At 45.4% G+C, this 25,446-nt stretch overlaps 5 protein-coding genes across 9 annotated transcripts; 2 read left to right on the forward strand and 3 right to left on the reverse strand.

Annotated features, from left to right (window-relative positions):
• The first annotated feature begins 78 nt into the window (after positions 1–78).
• LOC147047499 (cytochrome P450 2J1-like) lies at positions 79–2,733 on the forward strand. Its single transcript, XM_085928651.1, has 9 exons — positions 79–186; positions 522–687; positions 757–909; positions 1,037–1,197; positions 1,440–1,613; positions 1,678–1,819; positions 1,912–2,099; positions 2,194–2,335; positions 2,399–2,733. Exons 2-9 carry the CDS (start codon positions 597–599, stop codon positions 2,572–2,574), a joined length of 1,227 nt encoding a protein of 408 aa, XP_085784777.1. The 5' UTR covers positions 79–186; positions 522–596; the 3' UTR covers positions 2,575–2,733.
• LOC147047500 (LIM/homeobox protein Lhx8) lies at positions 2,716–15,417 on the reverse strand. Of its 3 annotated transcripts, XM_085928652.1 has the most exons (12): positions 12,506–15,417; positions 11,569–12,135; positions 10,040–10,208; positions 9,139–9,222; positions 8,053–8,141; positions 6,683–6,796; positions 5,374–5,499; positions 5,057–5,178; positions 4,404–4,624; positions 4,075–4,178; positions 3,777–3,872; positions 2,716–3,661 (listed from the first exon to the last, which is right to left on the reverse strand). In XM_085928652.1, exons 6-12 carry the CDS (start codon positions 6,743–6,745, stop codon positions 3,434–3,436), a joined length of 960 nt encoding a protein of 319 aa, XP_085784778.1. In that variant the 5' UTR covers positions 6,746–6,796; positions 8,053–8,141; positions 9,139–9,222; positions 10,040–10,208; positions 11,569–12,135; positions 12,506–15,417; the 3' UTR covers positions 2,716–3,433. The 3 variants fall into 3 exon arrangements, with proteins under 3 accessions (XP_085784778.1, XP_085784780.1, XP_085784779.1); XM_085928654.1 differs by lacking the exons at positions 6,683–6,796; positions 8,053–8,141; positions 9,139–9,222; ... (1 more) ...; positions 11,569–12,135; positions 12,506–15,417 and adding an exon at positions 6,155–6,340; XM_085928653.1 differs by lacking the exons at positions 6,683–6,796; positions 8,053–8,141; positions 9,139–9,222; ... (1 more) ...; positions 11,569–12,135; positions 12,506–15,417 and adding an exon at positions 6,155–6,340 and having other exon boundaries at positions 2,716–3,679.
• Positions 10,141–16,228, forward strand: erich3 (glutamate-rich 3). 2 transcript variants are annotated; one of them, XM_085928645.1, is made up of 13 exons: positions 10,141–10,259; positions 10,910–11,003; positions 11,226–11,351; positions 11,458–11,529; positions 11,588–11,713; positions 11,779–12,111; positions 12,214–12,394; positions 12,511–12,697; positions 12,763–12,911; positions 12,995–13,135; positions 13,209–13,493; positions 13,722–13,865; positions 13,934–16,228. In XM_085928645.1, the coding sequence occupies exons 1-13, from the start codon at positions 10,240–10,242 to the stop codon at positions 15,850–15,852; spliced, it is 3,777 nt and encodes a 1,258-aa protein (XP_085784771.1). In that variant the 5' UTR covers positions 10,141–10,239; the 3' UTR covers positions 15,853–16,228. The 2 variants fall into 2 exon arrangements, with proteins under 2 accessions (XP_085784771.1, XP_085784770.1); XM_085928644.1 differs by lacking the exons at positions 10,141–10,259; positions 10,910–11,003; positions 11,226–11,351; positions 11,458–11,529 and having other exon boundaries at positions 11,580–12,111; positions 13,212–13,493.
• Positions 15,886–22,787, reverse strand: tnni3k (TNNI3 interacting kinase). 2 transcript variants are annotated; one of them, XM_085928647.1, is made up of 25 exons: positions 22,642–22,787; positions 22,413–22,521; positions 22,256–22,341; positions 21,916–22,013; positions 21,742–21,852; positions 21,578–21,676; positions 21,380–21,518; positions 20,748–20,892; positions 20,574–20,678; positions 20,412–20,506; positions 20,200–20,349; positions 20,059–20,142; positions 19,927–19,983; positions 19,493–19,585; positions 19,371–19,428; positions 19,105–19,299; positions 18,601–18,705; positions 18,470–18,522; positions 18,353–18,405; positions 17,718–17,850; positions 17,492–17,601; positions 17,298–17,357; positions 17,048–17,217; positions 16,843–16,922; positions 15,886–16,763 (listed from the first exon to the last, which is right to left on the reverse strand). In XM_085928647.1, exons 1-25 carry the CDS (start codon positions 22,679–22,681, stop codon positions 16,684–16,686), a joined length of 2,508 nt encoding a protein of 835 aa, XP_085784773.1. In that variant the 5' UTR covers positions 22,682–22,787; the 3' UTR covers positions 15,886–16,683. The 2 variants fall into 2 exon arrangements, with proteins under 2 accessions (XP_085784773.1, XP_085784772.1); XM_085928646.1 differs by having other exon boundaries at positions 19,927–20,142.
• Positions 22,731–25,311, reverse strand: fpgt (fucose-1-phosphate guanylyltransferase). The gene is made up of 4 exons (XM_085928648.1): positions 25,157–25,311; positions 24,820–24,987; positions 24,606–24,698; positions 22,731–24,537 (listed from the first exon to the last, which is right to left on the reverse strand). Exons 1-4 carry the CDS (start codon positions 25,248–25,250, stop codon positions 23,144–23,146), a joined length of 1,749 nt encoding a protein of 582 aa, XP_085784774.1. The 5' UTR covers positions 25,251–25,311; the 3' UTR covers positions 22,731–23,143.
• Between the last annotated feature and the right edge of the window lie 135 nt (positions 25,312–25,446).

Genomic DNA, 25,446 nt, shown 5'->3' on the forward strand with positions numbered 1-25,446 from the left:
ATGTGTAGCGTGTTCCTGGGTCTGAATACTTGGGGGGTTCTTCTTTCAGGTCTGGCTCTTTTCCTCCTGTGGGCCACCTTTGGCAAAAAAGAACCGGCCAATTTCCCACCCGGGCCGCTCGCCCTGCCTCTCGTCGGAAACGTCTTCAATATTGCTGTCAAGCAGCCTCACACCTATCTGACGCAGGTAGGATTTGACTCGTTATGGTTTTTGAAGGCCTCAACTTTTTAGTACATAGATCAGGAAAGTTAGAAATAATTAAGACCCGATTTGGATTTTGTGTGGCAAAGTATTATTTGAGCTAAAAACGAACTGACTCATCAAAATATAACATTAACTCGTATTTTGAAGTACTTCATCTTAATTATGTGAGACTGGAATATTCTTCCATAATTTTACCTCCGGGTGGAGAACGAGTAAATACTTCCCTTAACAAATTGCGACTGACCTCGACACACGGGGAATATTGTTTTGGAATAACTCAGCTGACCACAAGGCACCATTGTCGTGTGGATCCGCAGTTGGCCGACACTTACGGGAACGTGTTCTGCATCCGTGTGGGACAAACCAAGACGTTGTTTGTGTGTGGATGGAAGATGGTGAAGGAAGTCTTCGTGACGCAGGCTGACAAATTTGTAGACAGGCCCTTCCAGCCCGTGTTTGCCAGAATGTACAATCAACACACGGGTAGGACACACACACACATACACACACACATATAGTGACAAATGAGTCAATATTTGCTTGTACCTTCAGGAGGGCTTTTTTGCAGCAATGGCAAGACATGGAGGAGGCAGCGTCACTTCGCCATGGGCACGCTACGCACCTTCGGCCTAGCTAACGGCATCACGGAGAGGACCATCAATGAGGAGAGTCAACATCTATGCCAGGCCATGGAAAAACACCAAGGTGACCCAACATCAAATATTACAGATGAGACATAGGACGCAAGTGGTCTTCAAGTTGAGGATTTATGGTTTCATATTGCTCATTTTTGTTGAAAGTCAGATTTGAAGTCACATTCCCCCCCCCTTAGGTGAATTATTTGATCCCACCTTCGAGTTGAACAACGCGGTGGAAAACATCATCTCCCAGGTGGCTTTTGGGAAGAGGTTTGACTACAACGACCCAAACCTCCAGGAGCTGCACGCCATCATGACAGAGATGATCTATCAGACGGGTTCCGTGTGGGCCCTGGTGAGGGATTCTAACTCAAAACGGAAAAGGAACTCTTGTATTCTGGATGCTAACGCGGATACAAACTCAGTTGCTATCTTAGATGCTAATCATGACAACACAAAAATAGCACAGTTTTCCCAGCCGATGTTTCCTTGGTGTAGCTCCCTCGAGGCCTTCTTGTGGAGCGTGTAGAGTGAGAAGAATCTGGCACTGAAACTAAGTGAGATACGAATTCAGATGCTAATCATAACTTGCCGCAGCTCTACAATGCCTTCCCGGCAGTGATGAAGCGATTGCCTGGGCCCCACAACAGAATCTTCAGCAACTTCCAAGCCCTAGGGAAGTTCATCAACACCCAGATAAATATCCACAAATTGGAGTTTGACCCCAGCAACCCACGAGATTACATCGATGCCTTCCTGGTGGAGAGCAAAGTAAGACGATGACATGTCGGAGCTCCATAAAGGAGAGTGACCCTGACGTTGTGTTTTCTGACAGGACAAAGCTAACAGTGAGCTAGGTTTCACAGAAGAAAATTTGGTTCTGTGCTGTCTGGATCTGTTCATCGCCGGAACGGAAACTTCCTTAAGGACACTGCAATGGGGACTTCTCTTCCTCATCCAGAACCCTGAAATCCAGGGTGGGTTTTCCTCAAGGCCGTGAACGAAACATGAAATGGTCTTATTGTGATCCGGATATTAAAGTGCAACAATTTTCCATCCTTTCCCCAAGACAAAGTCCAGGCGGAGATCGAGCGAGTGATTGGATTGAGCCGCCTCCCCAAGATGGCCGACAGAGCCCACATGCCCTACACTAACGCAGTCATCCATGAGATCCAGAGAATGGGCAACATCCTTCCTCTGAACGGAGCCAGAGTGGCCTCTACAGACCTGAAACTGGGGGACTACGTCATTCCCAAGGTGGACTGTACAAAATAGTCTCAAGAACCCATACATACTGATTGGAAAGTCGGCCATTTTGGATTGAATCATGGAATTTGGTGGACATTTGCAGGGTACCGCCGTGTTGCCCATCTTGACATCGGTGCTGTTTGACAAGAACGAATGGGAAAGTCCACATACATTCAACCCTGGACACTTCCTGGATTCCAAAGGCAATTTTGTGAAGAGGAATGCATTTGTACCATTCTCTGGAGGTAAGAAAGACAACGGGCTGGATTTGGATGGTTATGGTAGTAACTGTCTTTTGTTTACGTAAGGTAAACGTGCATGTCTGGGTGAGGGCCTAGCCAAAATGGAGCTGTTTTTGTTCCTCGTGGCAATGCTGCAGAAGTTCACTTTCTCCGTGCCAGAAGGAGTCGAGCTAAGCTCCGAGGGAATCATCGGAGTGACCCGCTCACCTCACCCCTTTAAGGTCTTCGCTACAGCCCGCTGAGGGTCGAACACGCTCATCTAATTTCTTCTTGAATGGAAGTTGATGCAGGCAAAGGTGCTTTGTATCCATTTAGCTATCTGAGACTTATTTAAACCGCTTTTATATAATTATTCAGGTTGATTACAGCTCGATGTTTGTGAAATTAGACATTTATTTTCATAAAAGACACTCGACATACACACAATAAATTACATTTGCAGACGCATCCCGTTTGCAATTGGTAAGCACATTCTGAGGGCTGCGTTGAGAAGAGGTTTCACATATACTCGGCGACTTCAAGCGGGAAGGCTTCACAATACATTTTGAGGCAGCTGACATGAATAATAATTTCACGGTTTGCAATGATTGTAACGAGTGATATGATCCGAACATAGCGTTATCAAGAAATGTCTTCAATCATTGCGTCATATATTTTTGCATGGCCCCAAGATGACAATAAAACCTAAAATGGTCTCTGGTAGAAAAATGGCAGCTAACTATTTAATCGGGTGATTGTCAAAGTGAGCTATTTAGTACCACCACCTTTTTTAGTACAACACATTTGCAATTTATCTTTCACCAACTGTTTTTTTTTTTTATCCTTTCTAAAGCTCCTCAAATTTCTTAGACCTAATTTCTTGGCACCAGGAAGATGCCAAAGCAATACTTTTATATTAACATACAATTGAATTAGACCAAAACATTATACAGGAAATTAAAGCAGTGCTTTGTCGCCACCTCGTGGCCTTAATTGGAAAATACAAACTGTCACTCTACTGTTGAATTAATTTAGTGATTCTTTGACGACATGACACATGGCACTGACATGTGACACGCAGAATTTGTGAAGTGAAAAAACACAGACCGAAGTGAAAAGCAGTCACTCGTATAGTAGTTCATAAAAAGCCTGGTGCTCACTGTCGATGAAGGAGTGCAGCGCCGACAGCATGGAACCTTCTGGACCCCCGAAGGTGGTGTACTGCAGCTCCTCGGGGGTGGGAGTAGGCGGGGCCAGGCGGGCGGGTTGCAGAGAAGTCACGGGAGCGGCGGACGTGTGGTTGGGGCTCACGTGTTTCTTGTGGCGGGCTCGGCAGTTCTGGAACCACACCTGCACAATCCAGTTCTCCTTTATATGCACAGTAATGCTAGATGATCATATTTATATTAATAAACGGAAGCTTTATTATTGTTGTTATGCTTGTTTGTATTATGTTTGCTTGAACCTGTATGACTCTTCGACTGAGGCCCGTCTGCTCGGCCAGGTTCTGCAGCGTCTGAGCATCCGGGTTGTTGTCCTGGGCAAACTGCGCCTGCATCACCTGCATATGTAAAAAAATGGGGTTAAATAATTTAATAATACATCACAATCTGTAATAAACACGTACAAAAAATAGGCCTTTAAATAGCATGCAAAAATAAATGATGCTAACTGTATTTTTATAATTTTATATATAATATATATATATATGTAATATTCTGTATTACGCAAAAATAAGCAGAAAGGTTTTCTTTTTTTTTTACCTGCAGCTGGTCAGCAGTAAAGCTGGTCCTCGCTCTCTTGGATGGTTTGGGCTGGCTAATTTCTTGTTCGGTGGGCATAGCGCCCTCCATATTGACACTGCTGCCTGCAATAATCATAACAAGGTTATTCATATTAAAAATAATAAAAATGGGCACCAAATTTGTAAAAAAAAAAAATTTTTTTTAATGCCATATTTTAGAGCTGTGCATATAAACTTGATATTTTATGTGCTGAGTCTGAATCTGCCCAATTTTTTTTAACATCAGACAGAAACAATATGTTAGGCCATTTGGAATTTGGGGAAAATATTAAAGGACTGGCAAATGACCTTTGTCGGCGGCCCTCTTGAGCTTGTCGAGCATGCAGTCGTAATGGACCCTGCAGAGCACCTTGTCCTCCACCAAAGCAAACTCCTCTCCGGTGGACAGCTGGCGCTTGCACGAGAAGCAGGCGAAGCAAGCCAGGTGGTAAACGTTGCCCTTGGCGCGCCGCACCCAGTCGGTGGCGTGGATGTGGCGGCCGCAGCACGCGCACCACGTGCCGAACCTTCTGCGACACATGCAACAAATGGACGTCGAGATTCATACGGTCACCGGAAAATAATACAGTTTGCTAATCAAGAGTAAGATAATAATAATGATAACAGTAGATTAGAAGCATATCATTTATTCATTAATGTTATTCTACAGTGGTTAGAAAAAGTCTACACACCCTTGGTCAAATGTCAGGTTTTGGTGATATATTAAAAAATAAAATTACCAGAATAAATCATTTCAAAATATGTCGGACTATTAGTGTGATTTAGTGGTCTTGATTTGAATCTTTTCGGGGGAAATAAAATTAATAAAGAGATAATGTGCACAAGTGTACACACCCTGTCATGCAAGTGTTTAATATGACCCAATCACTTTCAAACTTGTGTTAAACGGGAGCCGCAGATGCACTATTAATATTTTAAAAAACAAAAAAACAAAGGTCTACCTGAAGTAATCCATTTTGCAGAAGACTTCCTTGTCTTTAATATAGCAGCTGGTGTGGCCTCCCAACGCGGCCTGGCACACGCTGCAGCAGAGGCAGCGCACATGCCAGGACAGGTCGCTCACCTGTGCGCACACACACACACATACACACACACACGAAACACACCGTTTATTTCTTCTCCGGTCCTGTGAGGCACGAAGACGTGCAAACCACAATCACCCTAAAGCTGTAATGAAAATGCTCAGAAAAAAATAGCTTGGACGTATATCAAGGCACACACACATTCCGAAGCAACGACAAATAATGCGAGAAAATACCTTCAATAAATATTTATCCACAATTTCTTCATTGCAGCTGGCGCACACACACACGCTGGCGGTGAGAAGTGGTTCAGCGGACATGGCCTGCAGGCCGGAGCGCATGTTTTCAGCCACAACCTCCACCTGCAAGTGCAACAAAAACACAAGGCAACATTTTGAAATAAATATGAAATTAATTGGATATTATTTAATGATTAAAAATGACAAAAATAAATAAACAGCAAATGGGACTATTGTCAAAAGAAATTGTCATTATCAGAGCAAAATTATAGTATTATGTTACTGATTAGTAAGATTGACTTAATGTTCCATAATTATTGTTTAATAGGAATGCAATGAAATTTCACCAACTTTATATATTAGCGAGTTGAGTTTTATCAAAAATGACACCTTTAAATTTAACTAGGTTTAAGTTGATGCATGTTCAACTGTGTCCTGAATGTTGAAGTCCTCACTCGCACATCAACTCAACTCTCTCCCGCTTAAGCATTTTGTACATAAAGGTATGCATTATTATTAAAAACACACCATTGAAATTACAAACCCAATACTAGGAGCAGAATTAGTTAGTTGAAAAAAAAAAAAAAAAGTAAATTACATCTCTACAGATTTGGGGAAAAAAATATTTTATATTATATAATAATAATAATATACGTGCAGCAAGTTGTTAAGAACATTCCACGTCCAAAAATAGCATTCATTAAATAAAATAGCAAAAGGTATATTTTTGCCCTATTTAAAAAAAAAAAATACTACTAATAATAATCCCCATCCCTACCGTGTTGTCTTTGGCGTCCTCACACGCGCACATGTCCGTGTTTTTATTTTCCTCTGCCCTCCGTCGCCGCGCGTGTCCTCGCTGCCCGCGTGGTGCGTTCAATGACCGGCGCTCTCGCCATAAATATCATCAGCTGGCCGCTCACTTGCTCACCATGACGACGCCAATTGCACATTTACAAAGAGTCATTACTTGGACTAACAGACGACACTTGAGCCGACACTTCTCCCCCCCCCCCGTCCGCCCTTTTACCGATATTACATCAAAAGGGCGTTGATTTATTTAATAGCAGCGATTAAAAGTCAAAGTTAAAAAAAAAAAAAAAAAAAAAACATGAAGTGGGCCCATTAACTGCTCGAGTTTTAACGAGGGAAGCTAGGTGGAGTGGGTGCCCGCAGATTGCAGGAGAGAGCAATTAAAGTACCAATATTGAGCCAGGCCAGATCCACGAGGTGGACCCCCGCCCCCGCCTCCAAATGCTTGACCCCGGGCCGAGCCGGCCGAGGACTTTCATCCCAAGCGACTCACCTCCTCGCTGGAGCCTCCAGCCAGGATGCAGCATTGAACTTTGGCCTCACTTTTCCAGCGCATGTCTGTTGCTTCTTCTTCTTCTTCTTCTTGTCGTCCTCCCGGAGAGTGAGCCTTCCCAAGGGAGGATCAGAATTCATATTTCACATTTCATATGTCACCTTTAGCCACGCCCGCCCACCCAGTTGCCTGCCTGCCTGCCTGCCTGCCTGCCTGCCTGCCTGCCTGTGTGGTTTCTTGCAAGCGTGCAAAAAAAAAAAAGTTGAAGAATAATGCAGGTATGAGCGGCTGGAAAGAACAAAAAGAAAAAGCTGAGATTTTGTTCTTTTGGAGAGTTTTTGTGGTGCTGTTTGAGAGTTTAGGTTTTGAGAGGGGAAGTAGAGTGACCTGTGTATGTTTTTTGGGGGATGAGAGATTTGGTTGTTTGGAGTTTTTTTACGTGTTTGATATTTTTTTTAAAGTTAGTGTGAGCGTTTTATGTTGGGAGTGAAATTTTTTGTAGAGAGAGTTTTTTTATAGATGTTTTAAAATTCTGAAATACGCTAAAAACATTTGGCTAGTCAGCGTTTTTTATTTGTTTGGGTGAATGTGATTTTTCTGTCCATTTTTTTTTTTATCCATGCCCATATTACGAGTTTCAAAATCATGACAATTTGACTGCAAAGTATTTTTTCAATTTCCAATATTCATTTTGAAGAATTCCTTCTGCTCTTTTGAAGACGAATGCTACAAAGATAACACACTGTGACTTTTTATTTTTCCTGTCTCTTTATCGGCTTGTAGGAGGTCTCGGTAGCTCGCAACCCACATCAGCATGAGGCTCCCTATCATATCATCTCAGGAGGCCTTTAGCAGTCCTAGCGTGCCTCCTGGAAGATGTGTCGCGTTCCAGCTGGTGCCCATGAATGCTTTTTTTTTTTTTAAATCAGATAACGCGTTCTCCACTGCGCACCCAACTAAAACCTCGCTCAGATAGAACAGAGGTCAAAAAGTGACAAAATCGAGTGTTTTATCATCAAACGAGCAGACGTAGTTAGGAGCCCGCATGTTGCTCAGATCCCAATCGGCCACATGTACCGTTTTGCGGGCTACGAAACAGACAAAAACAAGGTGGACAAAACTCCTCAGAGTGCCTTGTGACATCACGTCTGGATGATGCAGCGTGTTACGTTATGAACAGGGAGGAAGGAAAGTGGAAATAAGATGACATGTATGGATGATGAGTTGTTGTTGTGGTGGTCACATGAGGGTCTGTGGGCATCACAGTTTGCCAGTGGAATTTTCTGATCTAATTCCATAATATCTCTGACATTTTTCACAATTTCTCCACTTGAATGTTTTATTTGCGAGGAAAAAAAAACACATCATACCAGATGATGTTCGTCACGGGGCTGCTTTGTATCACCAGGACCTGGACAACTTGCTGGGATAGATGGAAGGAGGAATTCTGCAGACAATCCTGAGGAAAAACATCAGTTTGTGACTTCAAGACAAAAATGACTTCAATAAATCACAACAGCACTGGCATGCAGCAAGCGAATGAGCGCCTTTTTCCAAGTGAAGAGCATTTGACCTCTGAAGCTTTCCTTCCACTCCGACTTTGCTTCATCTCATTTATTTTATTAAAATCAGGTCGACAGGTTGGATTACAAATGACACTCGCAGATGAGCGTGACCTTTTCTCCTTGCTGTCAATGGCTACTCGTTGAATCTGAAAGGGAGGAGTGCTGGGTAAGGGGGTGGGCTGGGGGGGGGCGTTTTGGGCGAGGGGTGGGTGAGGACCATGGGTGGAAATCACAGCGGTGAAAATGGCAGTGAAAGAGGGGCCTGATTGCGCCGGGACGGCGCGAGCGGGAAGCAGCATGCTCAGCACCAATCAGGGCCACATGCGGAGGGAAAAAAAGTGCTCTTATCAACAAGTAATGGCCCACTTGACAATCACACAGCCACAAAACGGCTCTATTTAACACTGATTGCAAAAACTCAACCCCCCCCTCCTTCCATCACCAAAAGTGCAGGACCCCCAGGGACCTTCCCCCGTTGACAGCAAGAATCTTTTTTTTTTCCCTCCCTGAATGGAATTTATAATCATCCCTCTTCTTTTTGGTGGCTAATTGTTATTTTAAGGCTTGCCGACTTGATTACGGTGTTTAGCGGGCTGGAAGCGCATCGGTCTCAATTTCCAACAGCCCCCGACTGCTTGTTGACGGAAGTTTAAACAGGCCTTGTGGATGGATGGATGGATGGTGTTCAAAGACTCGATGCAATTCGTTAGCCCCTCTATGACGATCTACATTGATTGTTAGCATTGAGCTAAGCAGACATTCCAATGGCAAAGCTTTTAATACACAAGCTGGATTTCTTTTCAACTGAGACTGGCAATAAAGAGATAAAAATTTCCTCATTTTATGAGTTTGGTTTTGGAACCAATTAAACTAGTGAGTGAAGGTACGTACCATTGTGTTGATATTTTGGCACACCGGTTGTCCCAGTGGCATCTCAAGAATGAGACATGGCCGCGCTCGACTCAAGTTTGATACCTAAAAAAAAAAATCTATTAGTCAAAGGCAGAATGCTACAAATATATTTATATATTTTGCAAATACCTTCCATATACTGCAATATAATATCATAGTCCTAGATTAAAATTTTAAAAGTCACTTTTATTGAAACTGTTGGAGTATTGTATTAAACTATTAAGTTGTACTGTAATTCACTAACAAAACAATATTGTAATTTCCCTTATGTCCTCTAGAGGGCAGTATAGGACCTGTGTACTACAAACTGGACCGCTGTGAATTTTCTGTTCTTAATTTTGGTCATGCATTATTTTACTGTTAACTTCTCTAAGAGTATAGATGTAGATTTAGTAGCAGACATGGCAATAAAAATAATTGCATCAATATCATTCTGATAACATCATCACCAACAAGGTGTGATATCATGATTGAATGTTAGTAAAATAATGCCATCTACACCATTTGTAGCAGTTCAAAATTGAAGAAAAAAAATCACCAGGGATGCTGATCTGTGCGCAAATCACTGCAGACGTGCTTTTCTAATCGATCACTTTCGCTCTCAACAACCATCACCAAGAATGGCTGAAATGTGATGAGTTAAAGTAACAGTTCCAAGGGCCAACACTGATGATTTTGAAGCAGGTTACAGTGGCATAGCAACGCAGAGAAATCTGATTTGACCGCAAAAACAAAACCCCCAAAAATCCCAAACACATAGAATAAATTGCTACAAGTCGCCAGAACAAATATTACAATTGAGGTCGTAAATGTAGGTCAATGCTTCGGGTGTCTACTTTGATGCCAGTGGGACAGCGTTTGTGTGTGTGTGTGCACGTACGTGCGTGTAAGTGGAAACCAGCCTGGTTGGCAGCATTGTCACGTGGTCTCCCATAGCAACCGCCCAGTGTCACCGCTTGTAGTCTAGCAAAAGTAAGGCAGCGACTCCGGTCGGGATCAGATGAGAATTTGGTGCTCTCTCACAACAACTCTGCCGTCCATCGAGCCAGCTGGAAAATTTGAGGGATTTGAAAGAGCACCATGAGTCACTTCAAGCCGGGGTATGTGCTACTTGATTTGCTACTTTACGTTTTTTTTGCGTGCGGCCTTCTTTGCAGGGACAATTTGGAGAAAAAAAAGGGCCTTTCAAGCACGAGCTGCGCACACCGTCAGCTATCGGAAACTACAATACACTGTGAAATTGGATTTACTAGCGATGAGCATGTAGGTATCGGGTATTCGTGAAGGATACCGATACCAGGCCACAGATACTGAAATTAAAACGAAATTTGAGGTCATAAGTGGTATTGGTGGGTACTCACGAGTGAATATCCATAGAAAAAGAATGGTGGACAAGAAAAACAAAAGGGTGCAAAATTGGGATGGGGTGAATGATCGAGTCAAGCCAACAAAGGATGTGACCTGTTGGATGGCCGCGCTTCATTAAAGATGTTCTCAAAGGAGCATCCGGCCGTCAAGAGCAGCATGAAGCCACACAATAGCACATCAAAGACAATCCAGGTGTACAATAGAGAGGCGAAGAGGGTCAAGTGTGCCATCTCTTCAAATGACTGCATGTAATCAGACACCTTTTTAAAAAAAAAAAAAAGAACGGCAACGAAAAGATCTGGATGGAAATAAAAAAAAAAAAGTTTCTTCTTATTTTAAAGTGATGCAAAAATACGCTTTGCTTTATTTCTCTCCACCACAGGCTCATTTCAGCCTACAACAGCCTGACGGACAAGCACCTGAGCGGCTACTTCAGCAGTACTCGCATCAGGAGACATTTGCAGAGAGCCGGATTGGTATAGAAATAATCTGTTGTCGCCAGGAAGCCTCATTTTATGTCATAATTTATAATACACAAATTATAACTATTTTAGTCTACCGCTATTTTGGGTGTAATTTCAATGTCAGCCACTAGATGGCGAAACCTTATTGTGTTTCTCTGTGTAAATATGAACGCAGAAAGTATTTTAAGATCAGTTTTTGCTAAAGATTATTAAATGTCAAATCGTCTTCATCAGATCACCAGGAGCGGGCGCGTCGTTCCCGACAAGGAGTACAAACACAAGATACTCCAGAAGGCGCACCAAAGACATGTCAGAGAGTGCCTGGCCCAGGCCATTTTCCTCAAGGTGCTAGAGATGGAGGTGGGTGGGGAGGGCGAGTGGCTCGGAACACGTTGTTCCAGACACAAAACCAATTCAGACAGGGTGGAAGGATGAGCCATGCTAATTGGCTCCCCTTCCCTCGCAGCGTCTCCATCAGATGGAGATTAAAAGAAAATTGGAGGAGTTTGCCAGGAGGGAGCGAGTGCACAAGATGAAGGTGAGTCATTTGCATCTTAATGGTGTCTACGTCACGTACCGTGCCATACTTTTGAAAGGTGGCGCGGACAAAGCGATTTGAAGAAGATGCCCAGATGATGTCACCACACCCACCCGTGGGCGCGAGGACTGTCCGGAAGCAGCACTCGGGACCTGTGGGCGGTCTTTACGGATCCTCAGAATCTGTGAGTCCAAAGAGAACTAATTGAACAACAGTGTTCCGCTCCCACCTTTGATTTGGTGTGCGCAGCCGTGCTCATCTCGACCCAACACTGCTCCGGGAACCATGCAGCGGCCCGCGCGCTTGAAGCCGATCCGCAGCGGCACCAATAAACGCCGCTCCGCTCACAAGGTCAACCAAGTGTTCCAGGAGTCTGGAACGCACGAGCTCACTGCATGGGATCCCCCGCTGGGCGTCTCGCCTTACTGTCTGCCGGTCATCAACAACTTTGTCACGCCACTGCCTCCTGCCACCAAGAAAAAAAACAGGGGACCCGGCTGCAATCCCAGAGGCACTCCAAGTCTCAGGGGCGGCCGCCGACTGCGCCCTGCCACCACCTTCAGTGCGGTCGACGCCAACGAGGTCTAATCAACATCTTGTCTGGCTCTGGAACATGAATACAAACAAATCAGAAATGAGAAAAAGGCGAAAGAAACGTCAACCGAACGTGTTGTTTGACGACAGGAGCGGTCCCTGGTGAGGATTTCTGAGCCCCAGAGCAAAGTGCGTGTCACCATGGTGTATTTTGGCAAATCTGTGCATCTCTCTCATGACTCGGAGGATCCGAGGGATGAGGTCAAAGTGTTTCAGCAACACTGCGGAGGAGAAAACCTCTGCGTGTACAAAGGCAAACTCCGTGAAGGAGGTCAGTGGTGAGAGATTTTTCCAGGGATCTGTACCCATTAGCTTCATGCTAACATAACGTGAAACGCTATAAATGGAAATGAGCATTCATACAGAATGTCATGTGACCCACCTCAGAGACATTCCAGTTCGTGTCGAGGCGACATCGAGGTTTCCCCTTCAGCTTGACCTTCTTCTTGAATGGGCTGCAAGTGGAACGTCTCAGCTCGTGCTGCGAGTTCAAGCACCGGCGAGGCCCCCGATTGGGCGGCAGGCACGGACATTTTGGCTTCAGCGTTGTGGAGCGGGCCTCGCCGTGCTACAAGTGAGGGACGCCGGATCAACTACAAAATGGCCGACGATGAAAACCCTTGATCTAATGTGCTTTAGGTGTATAATAGCGATGGGGCTGGACAAGAACCTCGCTCCCCCTCCCAAGAAGATCCAAGATGCTAGAGGAAGCCTTAAGGAGGCCAGGAGCACATCCCACTCAGGACGTGAGAGCACTCCTTTACAACAAGAGGACAAACACAGAGATTGTATGATAAAGATGATGATGATGATGATGATGAAGACGTGTTATGTACCAGAAGGGCTGACAGTCAATAATCTCATGGAGTAGATTACGACGAGGATTTTGAAGGAGATGACAACATCGCTGTGGAGGAATCCAATGAAAAGAAAGCTGCATCTCCAACCGGTGGAACCGACGCGCAGCCTAAAGATGAAACTTCATCAGACTCTGAGGATCACAACCAAGAAGGTGGGCTGACTCTTGAGTTTGTAAGAGATGAATAACTAGAGAACACCAGAACCCATATCTAGTATCTTCACAGAAGACGACGACACGAGACCTCGTTCAAGTTCCAGTTCCTGTGAGGAGAGCGACGTTGAGGTAGTTGCCAGAGAGGACGAGGAAGAACCCAAGGAAATCCTCCAAGCAGAAACTGTGGATGAGGAAGAGGAGCAAGCCAACCCAGAAGACTTCGCAGACTCTGAGTCAAGTGCCAATGTGGACGTCTCTGACTCGGACCAGAAAGAAAAAAGCCAGGAGGTATCAGGAGAGAAATCAGAAGGTCAGGAGACAGAAGATGAGAGCAAGTTGGAGGAGCCGGAGAGGGGTGAGTAAAAGGGAGCGACACCCCCCCTCCCAAAATCGAGAAACTATAACCACTGCTGAATCCTATTTTCATTTCTGTGTCCACACATTTGCATGTTCTTTTGACTCCAATTAAAGCTCCAAGATCTAAATGAATTTCAGTTTCCTGATTGGGTGTCTTTCTTTCTTCAAAACGTTCTGCAAGTATCTGACCACGATACATCTGCTATGCATCTTTGTCTTTCCCAAGCCAAATCTGTGCAGGAGAAGCTCGCCGAAGCCATCCTGAAGGAGTCGCGACAGAGTTCCGAGCCAGAGCTGAGCGACACCAGCACCGAAGAGGAGGAGGCGCCGCCGCCGCCTTCGGAGCAAGGCCAGAAGCCGGAAAAAGACGGTATCAAATTGAAATCCTCTCCAAAATATTGTAAATGCTAATTGGAACCTCTTGGTGTGATTCTGCAGAAGCAGTTCTGGCGGAGGCTCGATTAGAAGAAGCATCTGAGCCCAAAGAACATGCTGAAGACACTAAAGAGGAGATGGGAGACAGCGTGAAGGCAATAGAGGACGTGAAGGAAGGCGATTCCGAAGAGAAAATGGAGGAAGGCGATGAGATTTTAGAACCTCAAGAGGACGCTTCTGCTATCTCCGTCAATGTTGATCCAGAGGTGAAGGCGGCTAGCCAGACAACAGAGACCAAGGCGGAGACCGCTGGAGGATCAGAATTAGAAGCAACATCAGAGGACCCGAGCAGGTTGGAGACAATGGTTCCTCAAGAAGATGTCAAGGACGAAGCGTCGGGAGATATCCAAGCGGCTAGCGAAGAGCCAGATGATCCAGTAAATAAGTGTGAGGAAGACAGTAAGAAAGAGGAAGAACAAACAAATCCGCAGAGTGACACAAACCAGGAAAGTGAAAAGGAAGGAACCATAGAAAAGACTGGCGAGGATGGACAAGATGAAACGCCAGAAGCAGAAGTGGCCACCGTCGATGAAGCCGAGGCCGAAGAATCAGAAAAAACTGAGACGGACAATTGTGAGGCTCTCAAAGTGAAGAGAGCAGAGGACCAAGAAGTAAAGGTGGATGAAGTAGAAGAAACAAACGAGGAAGACAAAAGGGAAAATGAAGTGAGTGCAGATAAAGACGAGGCAGCCGGAACTGCTCAAGCCAATGAAGGGGAAGAACGCAATAAAGTGACCAATGAGGAAAATGAAGCTGAAGATTGTCCTGATAAGGATGAAGAAGAGAAAATTGTTCAGGCCGAAGAAAGCCAAGAAACAAACCAAGCAACTACAGATAAGGAAGAAAGTATAGCAACGGAAAGAGTCGAGAACAAAGCTGAGGGAATTGAAGATTTGACCAACAAAGACGAAGAGAAAATGACACCTTCGGAGGTCAAGGAAGGACAAGAACTCAACATAACCACTGATGAGGAAGAAAGTGAGGCCATCGAGAAAGAAGATGGAGCCAAAGATGAGACAGAGAAAGACAGAGAAATTATCACGAATGAAGAAATAAATATGGAGAGTGAAGCGAGACACAAAGACGAGACAGACATAGGCGAACAAAAAAAACAATCGACCGTGGAAGATGAGAATAAATCTGAAGACAGGAGTGTCACCTTTGACCCCGAAGAAAGACAAGAATCAGCTAAGGACTTACAGGAACAGGAGAAACCATCCGAAGCGAACTTGCAAAATGAGGATCCCAACATTGTGACGGAGACTCTCGGCGTCTTTCAACAATCGAATGCAATCAGCACGACCGAAGAGACCAAAGTTCTGAGAACGGAAAACAGTAAAAGGAGTCACGTTGACGGTGAAAACGGGGAGACATCGGGTAGAGTTGACTTGATCGAGGAGCCAGATCAAATCAGACAAGACCTCAATCTTGAGAAAACCAAACAAACTGAGAAGCAGTCTTCCCAAGACCCGAGCCAGAACCTGACCTCCAAAATGAGTTCGCCAGGGCCCGAGGCCAATACAGAAGAGGCGAGCAAGGCCTCGGACGAAGGAGCAAGTGTGCTTCTCCAACCCCAAACGCAGTCAACTACTCAAACCGCCAATCAGTTCCCCAACGGAGAAATTCCAGACGCGCTGGCCCGGGCCAGCAGTGCCGAGCTAGTCACCAACTGGCTAAGCACGCATCAAGCTTCCAAGTTCTTTGAAACCTTCGTTGAACCTCTGGAAGACTTCAGGGACTCTGATCCGGGTCCCGACAAGGAGGCCAAACAATCTTCAGAACCTCTGACGATTGTTGAGGAGTTGTCCCGTGAGGAGGTCGCACCAAAGCACTCGGAAGGAGAAGTTCAGCCCTACCCTGAAAGACGTCCCATTACGGACGACTGGGGCGTGTCCAAATCCAACTTGGCTGTCACGCATTAATCACAAAGGAGATGAGTTGTGATGGCCGCACACAATGTTTACAAAAGCAAAGAGGCTTGCTTAATGGGAGGTATCAAATGCTACGTTGGGCCTCTTACCTGCAAGCAGATACTCCGGCTCGCACCAATTAAATAATTCACGGCGACTGGTCTCCGAGGATTTGGCTTACCTGCGCACACTTAGACATGAAGTGCTTTCATGATTTTGGCTAGATGAGAGTTAATGTTTCATCACAAATGAAAAAATTTGAGATAAAATGATGAAAACTGTGGTAAGACTGTTTGTTTACTCGTAAATAAATTATTTATTCGCCTTACTATCCTCCAGTGTGGCTTTGCACGGCTTCATCAGTGGTTTGGCCATTGAAGAAATAAAAACTGACATACAAAATCATGTGTGTTCATTCCGAATCCCCTCCCGCACACTTTAAACAAATTATAACATTTAAAAAATAGTTAATATCGTTAAAACATGTTTTATATCTTAATGTTTGTTCTCACTCTCAAACTTCCTCACAAAAAAGAAAAATATAACTTTAAATGTCTCTTCCTCTTGCTGTTAATTATGCTGCATCTCGCACACTAGAGCTCAGTGCTGCCAGATATGTGGCACAATGTGGTACTACACCAAAGATGTGCCACTATAAACTCCAACTTGCCTGTATACTGTAAAAAAAAATCTCAATTACAAATCTGTGACACAAACTCTATACACAAAATGTAATCGTCACAGATTTTACTGACTAATTTAAGATAATAAAAAAAACACGATAAATACAGAAAGTTAAGCCGCCATTTCAAATGAACCATGAGTGCAAACTACCACAAGGTGTTAGTTACTGTCTTCAAAGCTGCCATTGCTGCTGAACGAGGAGCAGAATCGCATGGTGCTCATTGGATCGGAAACGTAACCTGCAAAAAAAAAAAAAAAGCAGTCTCAGCTAGCTGAGAGACAAAATAATAATAAAGCAAATCATATTGAATAACAAACCGTTGCGATCGATGGGGGAAAACTGCATGCTCCTTCGTACTTCCTCCAACGAGAGGCCTCCGGATGCACGCCTCCGCTCGCTGAAAGCCAAAAAAACAAACTGATTTACTGCACTTACTGCTCTTTGTTGTCCGTTTGGTGTCCAAGCGACTCCAGCTGCCACCGTCGCCGTCATTCTGCGCTGCTATTTGCGTCTTCTTCTCACCTCTGACTCCAGAAGGCGTAGGCTCGAGTATTGAGCGCGTACTCCAGCTCAAACCTGGACCGTAGCGCAGCTACGTGACCCCGACTAGGCCCGGCTCTGGCGAGGAGGCAGTCGGAGGATGACGAGGGCGACAAGGAGCCGCTGCTGTTACTGGAAGCGGGTGACATCAGCTTTGGCCGCACAAACACACAGACGTGGTATTGGCATACTCTGCTTGTTGACAAATATTGTCCAGAATTCCAGAGTATACCTCAATGTTACATAAACACTCTTCCAAGTTGGTGACCACCTCAGAAAAGTCAGGACGGTCCTTAAACCAGATGAGAAAGTACAAAAATGATTGATTCATCTGCAAGTAATTGCTAAGATATTTTGAATGCAAATTATTGTTAGCCATGAATATCCAAATGTATTGTTTTATAAAAAAAAAAAAGAATAAAAGACCTCTGGACATGCGTTCCATCCTCTCATCAGAAGCGCAGAGATGGGCTTTGGGATCGAGTAGCCAACAGGAGGTCGGATGTGATGGTAGGCCATGTCTGCTGCTGCGGCAGCTGAGGACAAAAAAAAAACCCCAGATTTTCAAATTTCTGCAATGTATTCTTTGCATTCATGGGCACTGCCCGACTGAAGCCAATTTAGATGAAATACGACATGAGGGAAACGTTACCAGGCTTCAAGTGTGCAAAGGGAATCTCTCCAGTCAGCAGCTCCCACAGACAGAGGGCGTAGCTGAACATGTCCGCCTTCACCGAGTAGCGTGTACATTGTGTGAAGACCTCGGGGGCCATCCATCGCAGGTTCTAAACACACAAAAAAATAACAAATAAATCAGAAATGCACATTTGACAACACTCACACGCACAGGCACAGTCGCTATGGCAAAAAAAAATGCATTTGCGTCAGGGTAATTAATTTCCTCCAACAGGCGGCTCTCCAGAGACACAATACACTTGATGTCAAACTGCAGGCTAAGCACTTTGGCTCATGATGAATCATCACCCCGAGACAAAATCTGCATGAAGGCAGTTTGGTAATTGATTGCAAGTGCGGGCAGGCCCCAAGCTACACGTTTAAGCCTCAGGAAACTTCGGTGGTGGGCCGTATATTTGCTACCTGACTTTTCAGTGGGGAATGATAAAACTTGAGCTTCGTCTTCATACCTTGTCAAAATTTTAGAACTGCTATATACACCATTGCAATGTTGATTTAAATTTAATCAAATGTTCACACCAACCGTTCGGTTTACACGGGCAGATGAGGTCGGCATGGCAACGGAGGCTGATTGGTCGGGTATAGACTTACGCCAGGCTGTTTGGTCATGTTGTCTTCGTCCACAGATTGGAGAAATCTGGACTCTGCGGACAGAAATCTGTGTTTAGCGGGGGAAGTCACTCAATCTGTCTGACAAACAGGTTTCACCTCCAAAATCAGCCACCACGGCGTGACCGTCCTCGTAAAGAAGAATATTGTGACTGCAAAAGAACACACGAGTCAGCGATAACCTTAAGGGTCACGGCTGGGCCGTGTGCGTGTGTGAGAAAGAGCCATGCCTGTTGAGATCTCTGTGGATGATGGGCTGGGTGAGGTTATGCAGGTATTCCATCCCCTTGGCCACGTCCATGGCGATGATGAGCTTGGACTGCAGATCGATAAGCCTGTCCATTGACACATCATTAAAGCGCCAGCAACTTAGCGCCGGATCAATGGCTTTGCTAATCACACACACGGCTCTTAACATCCCTCGGTCGATAAGCCCGAGTGCACCTGGGCACGCGCAAGGCTTGATCCCAATCGATGAGCGTTGAGACTAAAGTGGAGGAATTGGGGAGGCGTTGCTTCCAGGGAGGATAATGAGACCGACTGCGCAAACATGTCTAACTCTTTAAGATATAAGTTTCCTGAACACAAATGGTGCTGCAACACATGTAGACAGACAATTAAAACGTACTTAAAAGGATGTTTATCCTCTGCAAAGAAAGACTAAAATAACTGCTGCTTACTGGACTATACTGCCCCCGGGTGGCCAAAGATGGAAGCGCTGACACCCCCCTCACCTCTTCTGCTCATGCAACAGCGCGAAGAGCGAGCCTCCCGAGATGTATTGGGTGACGATGGCAAACTGGCTGGGGTCGTCCAGACAGGCGCCCACGAACTGGATGATGCAAGGGTGGTTGAGGCGGCACAGGATGGATACCTCTCGGCAGAACATGTCCACGTCCGACTTGGAGCAGTACGTGTTGGCTCGGTAGCTGCGGAATGACGGTCCAAGTGTCAGAAAACAGCGAGCTGGACGAGAAAAGTGCTTTGTGGGGAGGTTTACCGTTTAATTGCGACTACTTTGTTCCGGCACTTGCCTTTGTAAACTCTGCCGAAGGAGCCTGCGGGCAAAATTGAGTTTTATAATAATATTGTAAGATTTCATGCGAAAATATTTCAAATTACCAGATCCAATGATTTCATTAAATTCCAACTCGGAGAGCTGAAGATGGAAATGAGAGGGCAAGCTGGCTCTGAGTAGAAGAACCTCTGCTTTCTCTGAAACAAAACAGTCAATATTGGGAAACATGTAATTCAAAATTCACGAGATATGAAAAAGGTGTAAAACCAGCCAATTTTTTTTTTCTTTGTGATAAAATATCTTTCTCTTAATGTTTTTTTATCTAGTTAACTTCTGAAAAAAAAGAATGAATAATAAAAAAAAAAACAAATGAAGAAAAACTGATAAAAACTCAATTTAAAAAAAAGTCAAAAGATAATTATACGAAGAAATCCCAAACCATTATAATCCCGTTTATCACCAGTTTCTCTACGCGAGTGTGTGTCATGTCAGCTGACAGTAAGGTGAAAATGTGGGAAAATCCTCTCTGCCTCGTTACCTTTCGTCATGCTCTTGATCTTCCCCAGCGGCGACGGCACAGAAACGTAGGAGCCATCTGGAAGACAGTCGCCAAATTTAGCCGCTCGCGCGTGACTGTTTGCGCGGTTCCCCTGATTCCGGACGGACTCACCCCCTCCCGGCTGCGAGTACTCATTGCAGGGAGAATCATCGGGACGCTTGTAGTGCTTCAGCAAAGTGACGATGGCGTCGTGACCTACGGCGCCGAGCGGGATTGAGTCGAGAGTGACGGGTAGATGTTACCGTTTGTCACCTTTCTCGTAAGCCCACATGAGGCAGGTCTGCTCATCCTTCTCCCCGCTGGAGCGACTGGGGTCGCAAGCCACCAGGTTCATGTCGGCCCCGTTGTCCAGGAGAAACTGCACCAAGCGGATGTGGCCGTGGAAACACGCGCTGTGCAGGGCTGGATAACCACATGTTTTGAACGTGACAGATTTTCGACGAGGTCCACCACAGCAAAGTCACCTGTGTGTCCGTCTCTGCCCTGGTGGTTGATGCTCATGGCATTTTGGCTCAAAAGAAACTTGACCATCTCCAGGTCTTTGCCGTAGGTGCAAGCACTGAGATGCAAGACGGTAATTCATCAGGGCTTTATTCTATTTGAGGAAATACGATAAAGGCCAATACCTGTGCAGCGAGGTCTCGCTGAAAATGTTCTCCTTGGTGAGACTCTCCACACCAGAGAGCTGGATGATCTCCTTGACGACGTCGTATTTACCGTTGTAGCAGGCCCTGGGCGGGAAGACGGCACGTGAAAGGCGGAACGACGGGGGGGGGGGGGAACGTGATGACGGGCTTTACAAGTGTAACGGCGTGTCCCCGTAGATGTTGGTGGCGTGCGCCTGCACGTCCAAGTTGCCCTGAAGGAGGAAGCGTACCACCTCGTGGTGGCCGAAGCGAGCGCAGAAGTGGAGGGGGACGTGGTCCTCGTTGTCCTGCGCATTCACTGCGGACAGTTGCATGCAGAGTGCATATAAGAAAATAAATAAATGTTGATATCCTTTTAAAAATCCACTTTCACATATTTATTTGATTTGGAAAATTTGTGTGTGTTGTAACATTTAAAAGTTATACAACTGTGTGATTTTTTGTAACTTTGGAAAATAAAATAAATTATGCAGTACCATTTTACCTTTAAAAAGAAATCATTTTGTAAAAATACAAGTACAATATTTTGCAACATTCAACTTTAATGACTGAATAAAAAACTACTATAATACCTTGTAATGTTGAAAAAAAATTGTCTTTATTTTAATTTAACAAATAAAATATTGATAGTAATATAATAATTCAAAACAATAATAACAAAAATATAGAACATATAATAAAACTATTGTGACATTTTGAATCTTCGTGTTGAACAACCTTATCAAAACTAAAACATTGCCCCTCACTGTTCCAATACATTTGAAGAACTTGAAAGAAAGTCTCACCGTTAGCTTTCCCCCCTTCTCCAACGAGAAGCGCGATGATGTCTAGGAAACCCTTGGCTGCGGCCAGATGCAGCGGCCGGTCGCCCACCTCGCCACTGGCGTTCACATCCGCGCCAAACTTCAGCAGTAATTTGCTGAGCTGGTAAAAAAAACCTGATTATTCAAAACGTTTCAGCTCTGGATGGATATCGGTTTTACCTGTTCGTTGCCGTTATAGGCGGCGATATGCAGCGGGGTGAAAAAAACAGCATCCTGGACATTAACGGAAGCGCCGTGCTGGAGGAGAATATCGGTGGCCTGCAAACAAGTGCGAACTCAGCAAAAAAAGCCCGTCGACTCTGGTCGGCTTGGCGTTCTCTCACCTCCATGTGTCCGGCCAACGTGGCGACGTGCAGGGCGGTGAGGGCTCCGTAGCCCAGTTGCTGCACGTCCGAGCCCCCGTGGAGGAGCGCCGTCACCAGCTCGCCGTTGTCCTGACAACAAATCGGACAAGTTCACGGTTTGCTCGTGGTTCAACTTTCCCAATTTGGCTTCACCTTATACGCGGCCAAATGGAGCGCGGTGAATCCATTCTTGGTCAGTCTGGACGGGCGAAGACCTTTGACCATTAAAGAGCTGATATGTTCTTTGTTACCTGGACACAAAATAGAGTATTGCATAAGTCTACACATCCCTGTTCAAATGCCAGGTTTTTGTGGTCTAATTTATTTAAAGTGCCTCAGATTAATACCAAGTAAAGTTCAGCTGTTCTAGTAGTCTTTTTCCTGACACAGCATTAGACTTGAACGCCAAAAGGTTGTCCTTCAATGAGTCGCGAGTGTTGCAGCGTAGTGTTTTGTTGACGAGTTATTAATAGAGTGCGGTGAGCGCGCATACCTTCGCACACACAGCAGAGATGCAGCAGCGACAGGCCTTTCTCCGTCCGGTAGTTCAAGTTCACCTTTTGGAAGGCCTCGTCGGAGCTGAGGCGCAGAGAGAAGGAAAAAAATATATATCAACATGGCCCGGCCAGAATGTAAAATGGAAGGCTCACCTGAATGCAAGTTTGAGATCCACAAGCTCACTTTCTTTGAGCTGGAGGTCATCTTCCAGCTTCTCCAGGATGGCGGAGTACGACTCGCTCACCTTTTTCTTCCACTCGTCTTAAGCGAAACACAAAATACTCTGAATGTAAAGCTTGATGTTAAAAAAAATAATTCGAATTTTCCAACACTGTAGCTGTGCTCTTCCACTGTAGAAACAATAATATGACATGACGTTACCTGTACACGTCTGTGACGGTCTGGATTTGTAGTTCCCCATTGACAAGTTCCCGTGTTGAGTCTGCGAGCAGGTCGTGAGTCATACAATCACTACCTCCTGCCACAATTGCACACATCCAGATAAAGAGGGGGATCATGGCGGGGGGCTAAAAATAATAGCGGCCCAACAAACGCCGACAACTGATCTCCCTTCATCGGCGTGACACGTGAGCACGTGTCTGTGCACGTGTGACATATGTCCTCCACAAGACAAGGATGTTAAATTCCCGTGGGGGAGGTTTAATTCATGGTAAGAGAACAGAATAAGCAGAATCTTTTTCATTGTTTTCTTTGGGCCGGGAAAGAAGCCCATTGAAAAGCGACCATGGAGTCTTTTCTGTGAAATTCAGCTTTGTAAATCACTGCAATGACAAACATATCCCTGTAGATGGCGACAGAGGTCAGATAAAGATTAGGGTTGGCTCTTGGCGCTTATAAGATTCGTTAAAAATGCCTAACTGTTTCAAGATCTCTGTGTGATGTCATAATAGAGTCCCTTCCTAAAGTTCAGCATCTCCTTCAGTTTCTTACACTGCAGAGCTTCATGCATGGATATGAATTTGAGATCTTTAGGTAAGGTGAAAGGACATCTGTCCAGAACGGCTTGCAACATGCTGAGTGACACGGAGAACGAGCGTTGTTGGTCCTCACAAACTGGAAACAAACAAGCGGTCCACAAACTGGACACATCACCGGAGAACTTTAGATCGTGGCAGTCCAGTCCCCAGAGGGTCACGCAGGCTTCCAGAGTCACACCAAAAAGAGTCAACGAGTCCAAAGACGCTGAAGCTTTCACGCAACGTTTTAAGTTGTCGTCTATTCCAAAGGCGACCGTTACGAAGCCGGTTCTGTTTTGCTGGGTCACGCAGAGCGAATGCATGAAAACGCCATCGGGCACAGATGAACCGGGATCGACCCAGCAGCCGCTGAGCACCGAATCCCGACCCACGGACACCCCCTCGCCCAGTCTGGAGTACTCCACCACGGATCCGGCCCCCACGGAGCAATTCGGTTTCAGGACACTGTGCATCACGCAGGAGGTCCCGTCGGTCTTCGGATCGGGTCGCACGCTGAACGCAGAAGACAAGACACCCAGCTCGCTCCTCAGGGCGTCATCCCCGGTGAGGTGGAAGAGGTACTCCCTCGTGGTCCCCAAGTGATAAAACTTGGAGTTATTCAGGAGGACCACGTTGAGCGGCGTTCCCCGCAGGAGCCGGAAAATCTTCTGGCGGATTTCTACCAGGCTGTCATCCTCTTTGGTGACATTGGCCATATTGCGGGTGTATTCTATTGAACCTAGCGGGCCTAACGCTTGGAGGAAATCGCCGTAGGCGTCGATCTCGCACTCCAGCGGGGCCACCTCTTTCAACATACCGAGAAGACGCTGTGAGGTATCAAAGTCCACATAGTAGGTACTGTCCGTGTAGACAAACTCGGCATCAGAAAGAGGAAAACAATCGCTTCTCCTTTGAACAACAGCGCCCGTGTCGCGCATCGTCTCGATGCTTGGTTTGTGAAGAAAGCGCAGGCAGGTTCTGTTCTCCATTTCCGACCATTCGGCGTCTTCACTCGGCTTCAAAACAAACACGCCGTGGGTGGTGCCGATGGAAAGCGGCGAGGGGTGGGCTAAAGCGGTGAAGCCGGGTTTGTCCAGTGCAACACGCTCACCCTCTGCGATACTGTAAAGCTCGATGTCGTCCGCGCAGGTCACCAGCACACCGGGCTTCATGTGATTGGGGAAATCCACATACATGGCTAGTTTGAGCTCCAGCATCTGGTAAAGGGGCTCGCCAAGCGGCACGGCGGTGAAGATCTTCCCGAGAGCGCTGGCACTGGGCAAGCGCTGACTCGAGCCACCTGGGTGAACAGTTAAGAATTAAATAAAATAAATTCTTGTCTTGTCCACCACTAGATTGAGCGCCAACCTGCATGGATCATGATGACTCTCATCCTGCAAAGAGTCTTGCCAAAGATGTCACTAAGATGCTGTAGAGCATATAAAGTAGAGCCGCCATTGCCTAGAATGCATAAATAATTGTTCATTTTGTTTAGTACACAAAGCAAATAAAAACAATATCATTTATACTAGAAAGCCTGCCCAACATTTTTTAAATGTGAATAGTAATTGCGCACACTCACCTATTTTATATCCAGGTGGATCCGAGAAGACTTTGTAATGAACACCAAACGGAAGCTCTTTCCTGTCTACTTTTTCTTTAATTTGAAGCTCGTAAGCATCTTTTTGCCTCTCATCCGCGGCAGTCACGACCACCGCATCCCAAAACTCACCGCAGGCAACCTCTCGACCTTTAGGCACACCACAAGGCACCATATTATTTTTCACGACACAAAATAGTGTGAAAAAAAATGGCGTATCAGAGTAACACAAACAACTTGGCAAAATAACAAATTTTTGACAGCCTAAATCCAATACATGACTTGGAAACTACTGTAAGGAAGCTCGTGAAAAACCTACCACGTAAACTGTTGAATTTTCTCAGTTTTTCTTTGGATGCCATTTGCAACTTTTGGACGCAATTTTTATTGATGTTGTTTGCTCCCGAGTCCATCTCGTGTATATCTTGAAATCAAGCCGTGACCGCGGCAAAAAAAAATCACTTCCTGTTTCACTTCCGGGTTTTGCGTCACATGACCGTGCGACACCGCGAGATTTTAAATTAATTTTTAATAAAACAAATTTCCTAAGTCAAATTACTTATGATTTTTGACTATTTTATGCGTTGACAATGTTTCAGACAAGATAGG

The sequence above is a fragment of the Syngnathus leptorhynchus genome, chromosome 13 (assembly GCF_054491065.1).
Source record: "Syngnathus leptorhynchus isolate UIUO chromosome 13, UIUO_Slep, whole genome shotgun sequence".
Classification (NCBI taxonomy): Eukaryota; Metazoa; Chordata; class Actinopteri; order Syngnathiformes; family Syngnathidae; genus Syngnathus; species Syngnathus leptorhynchus.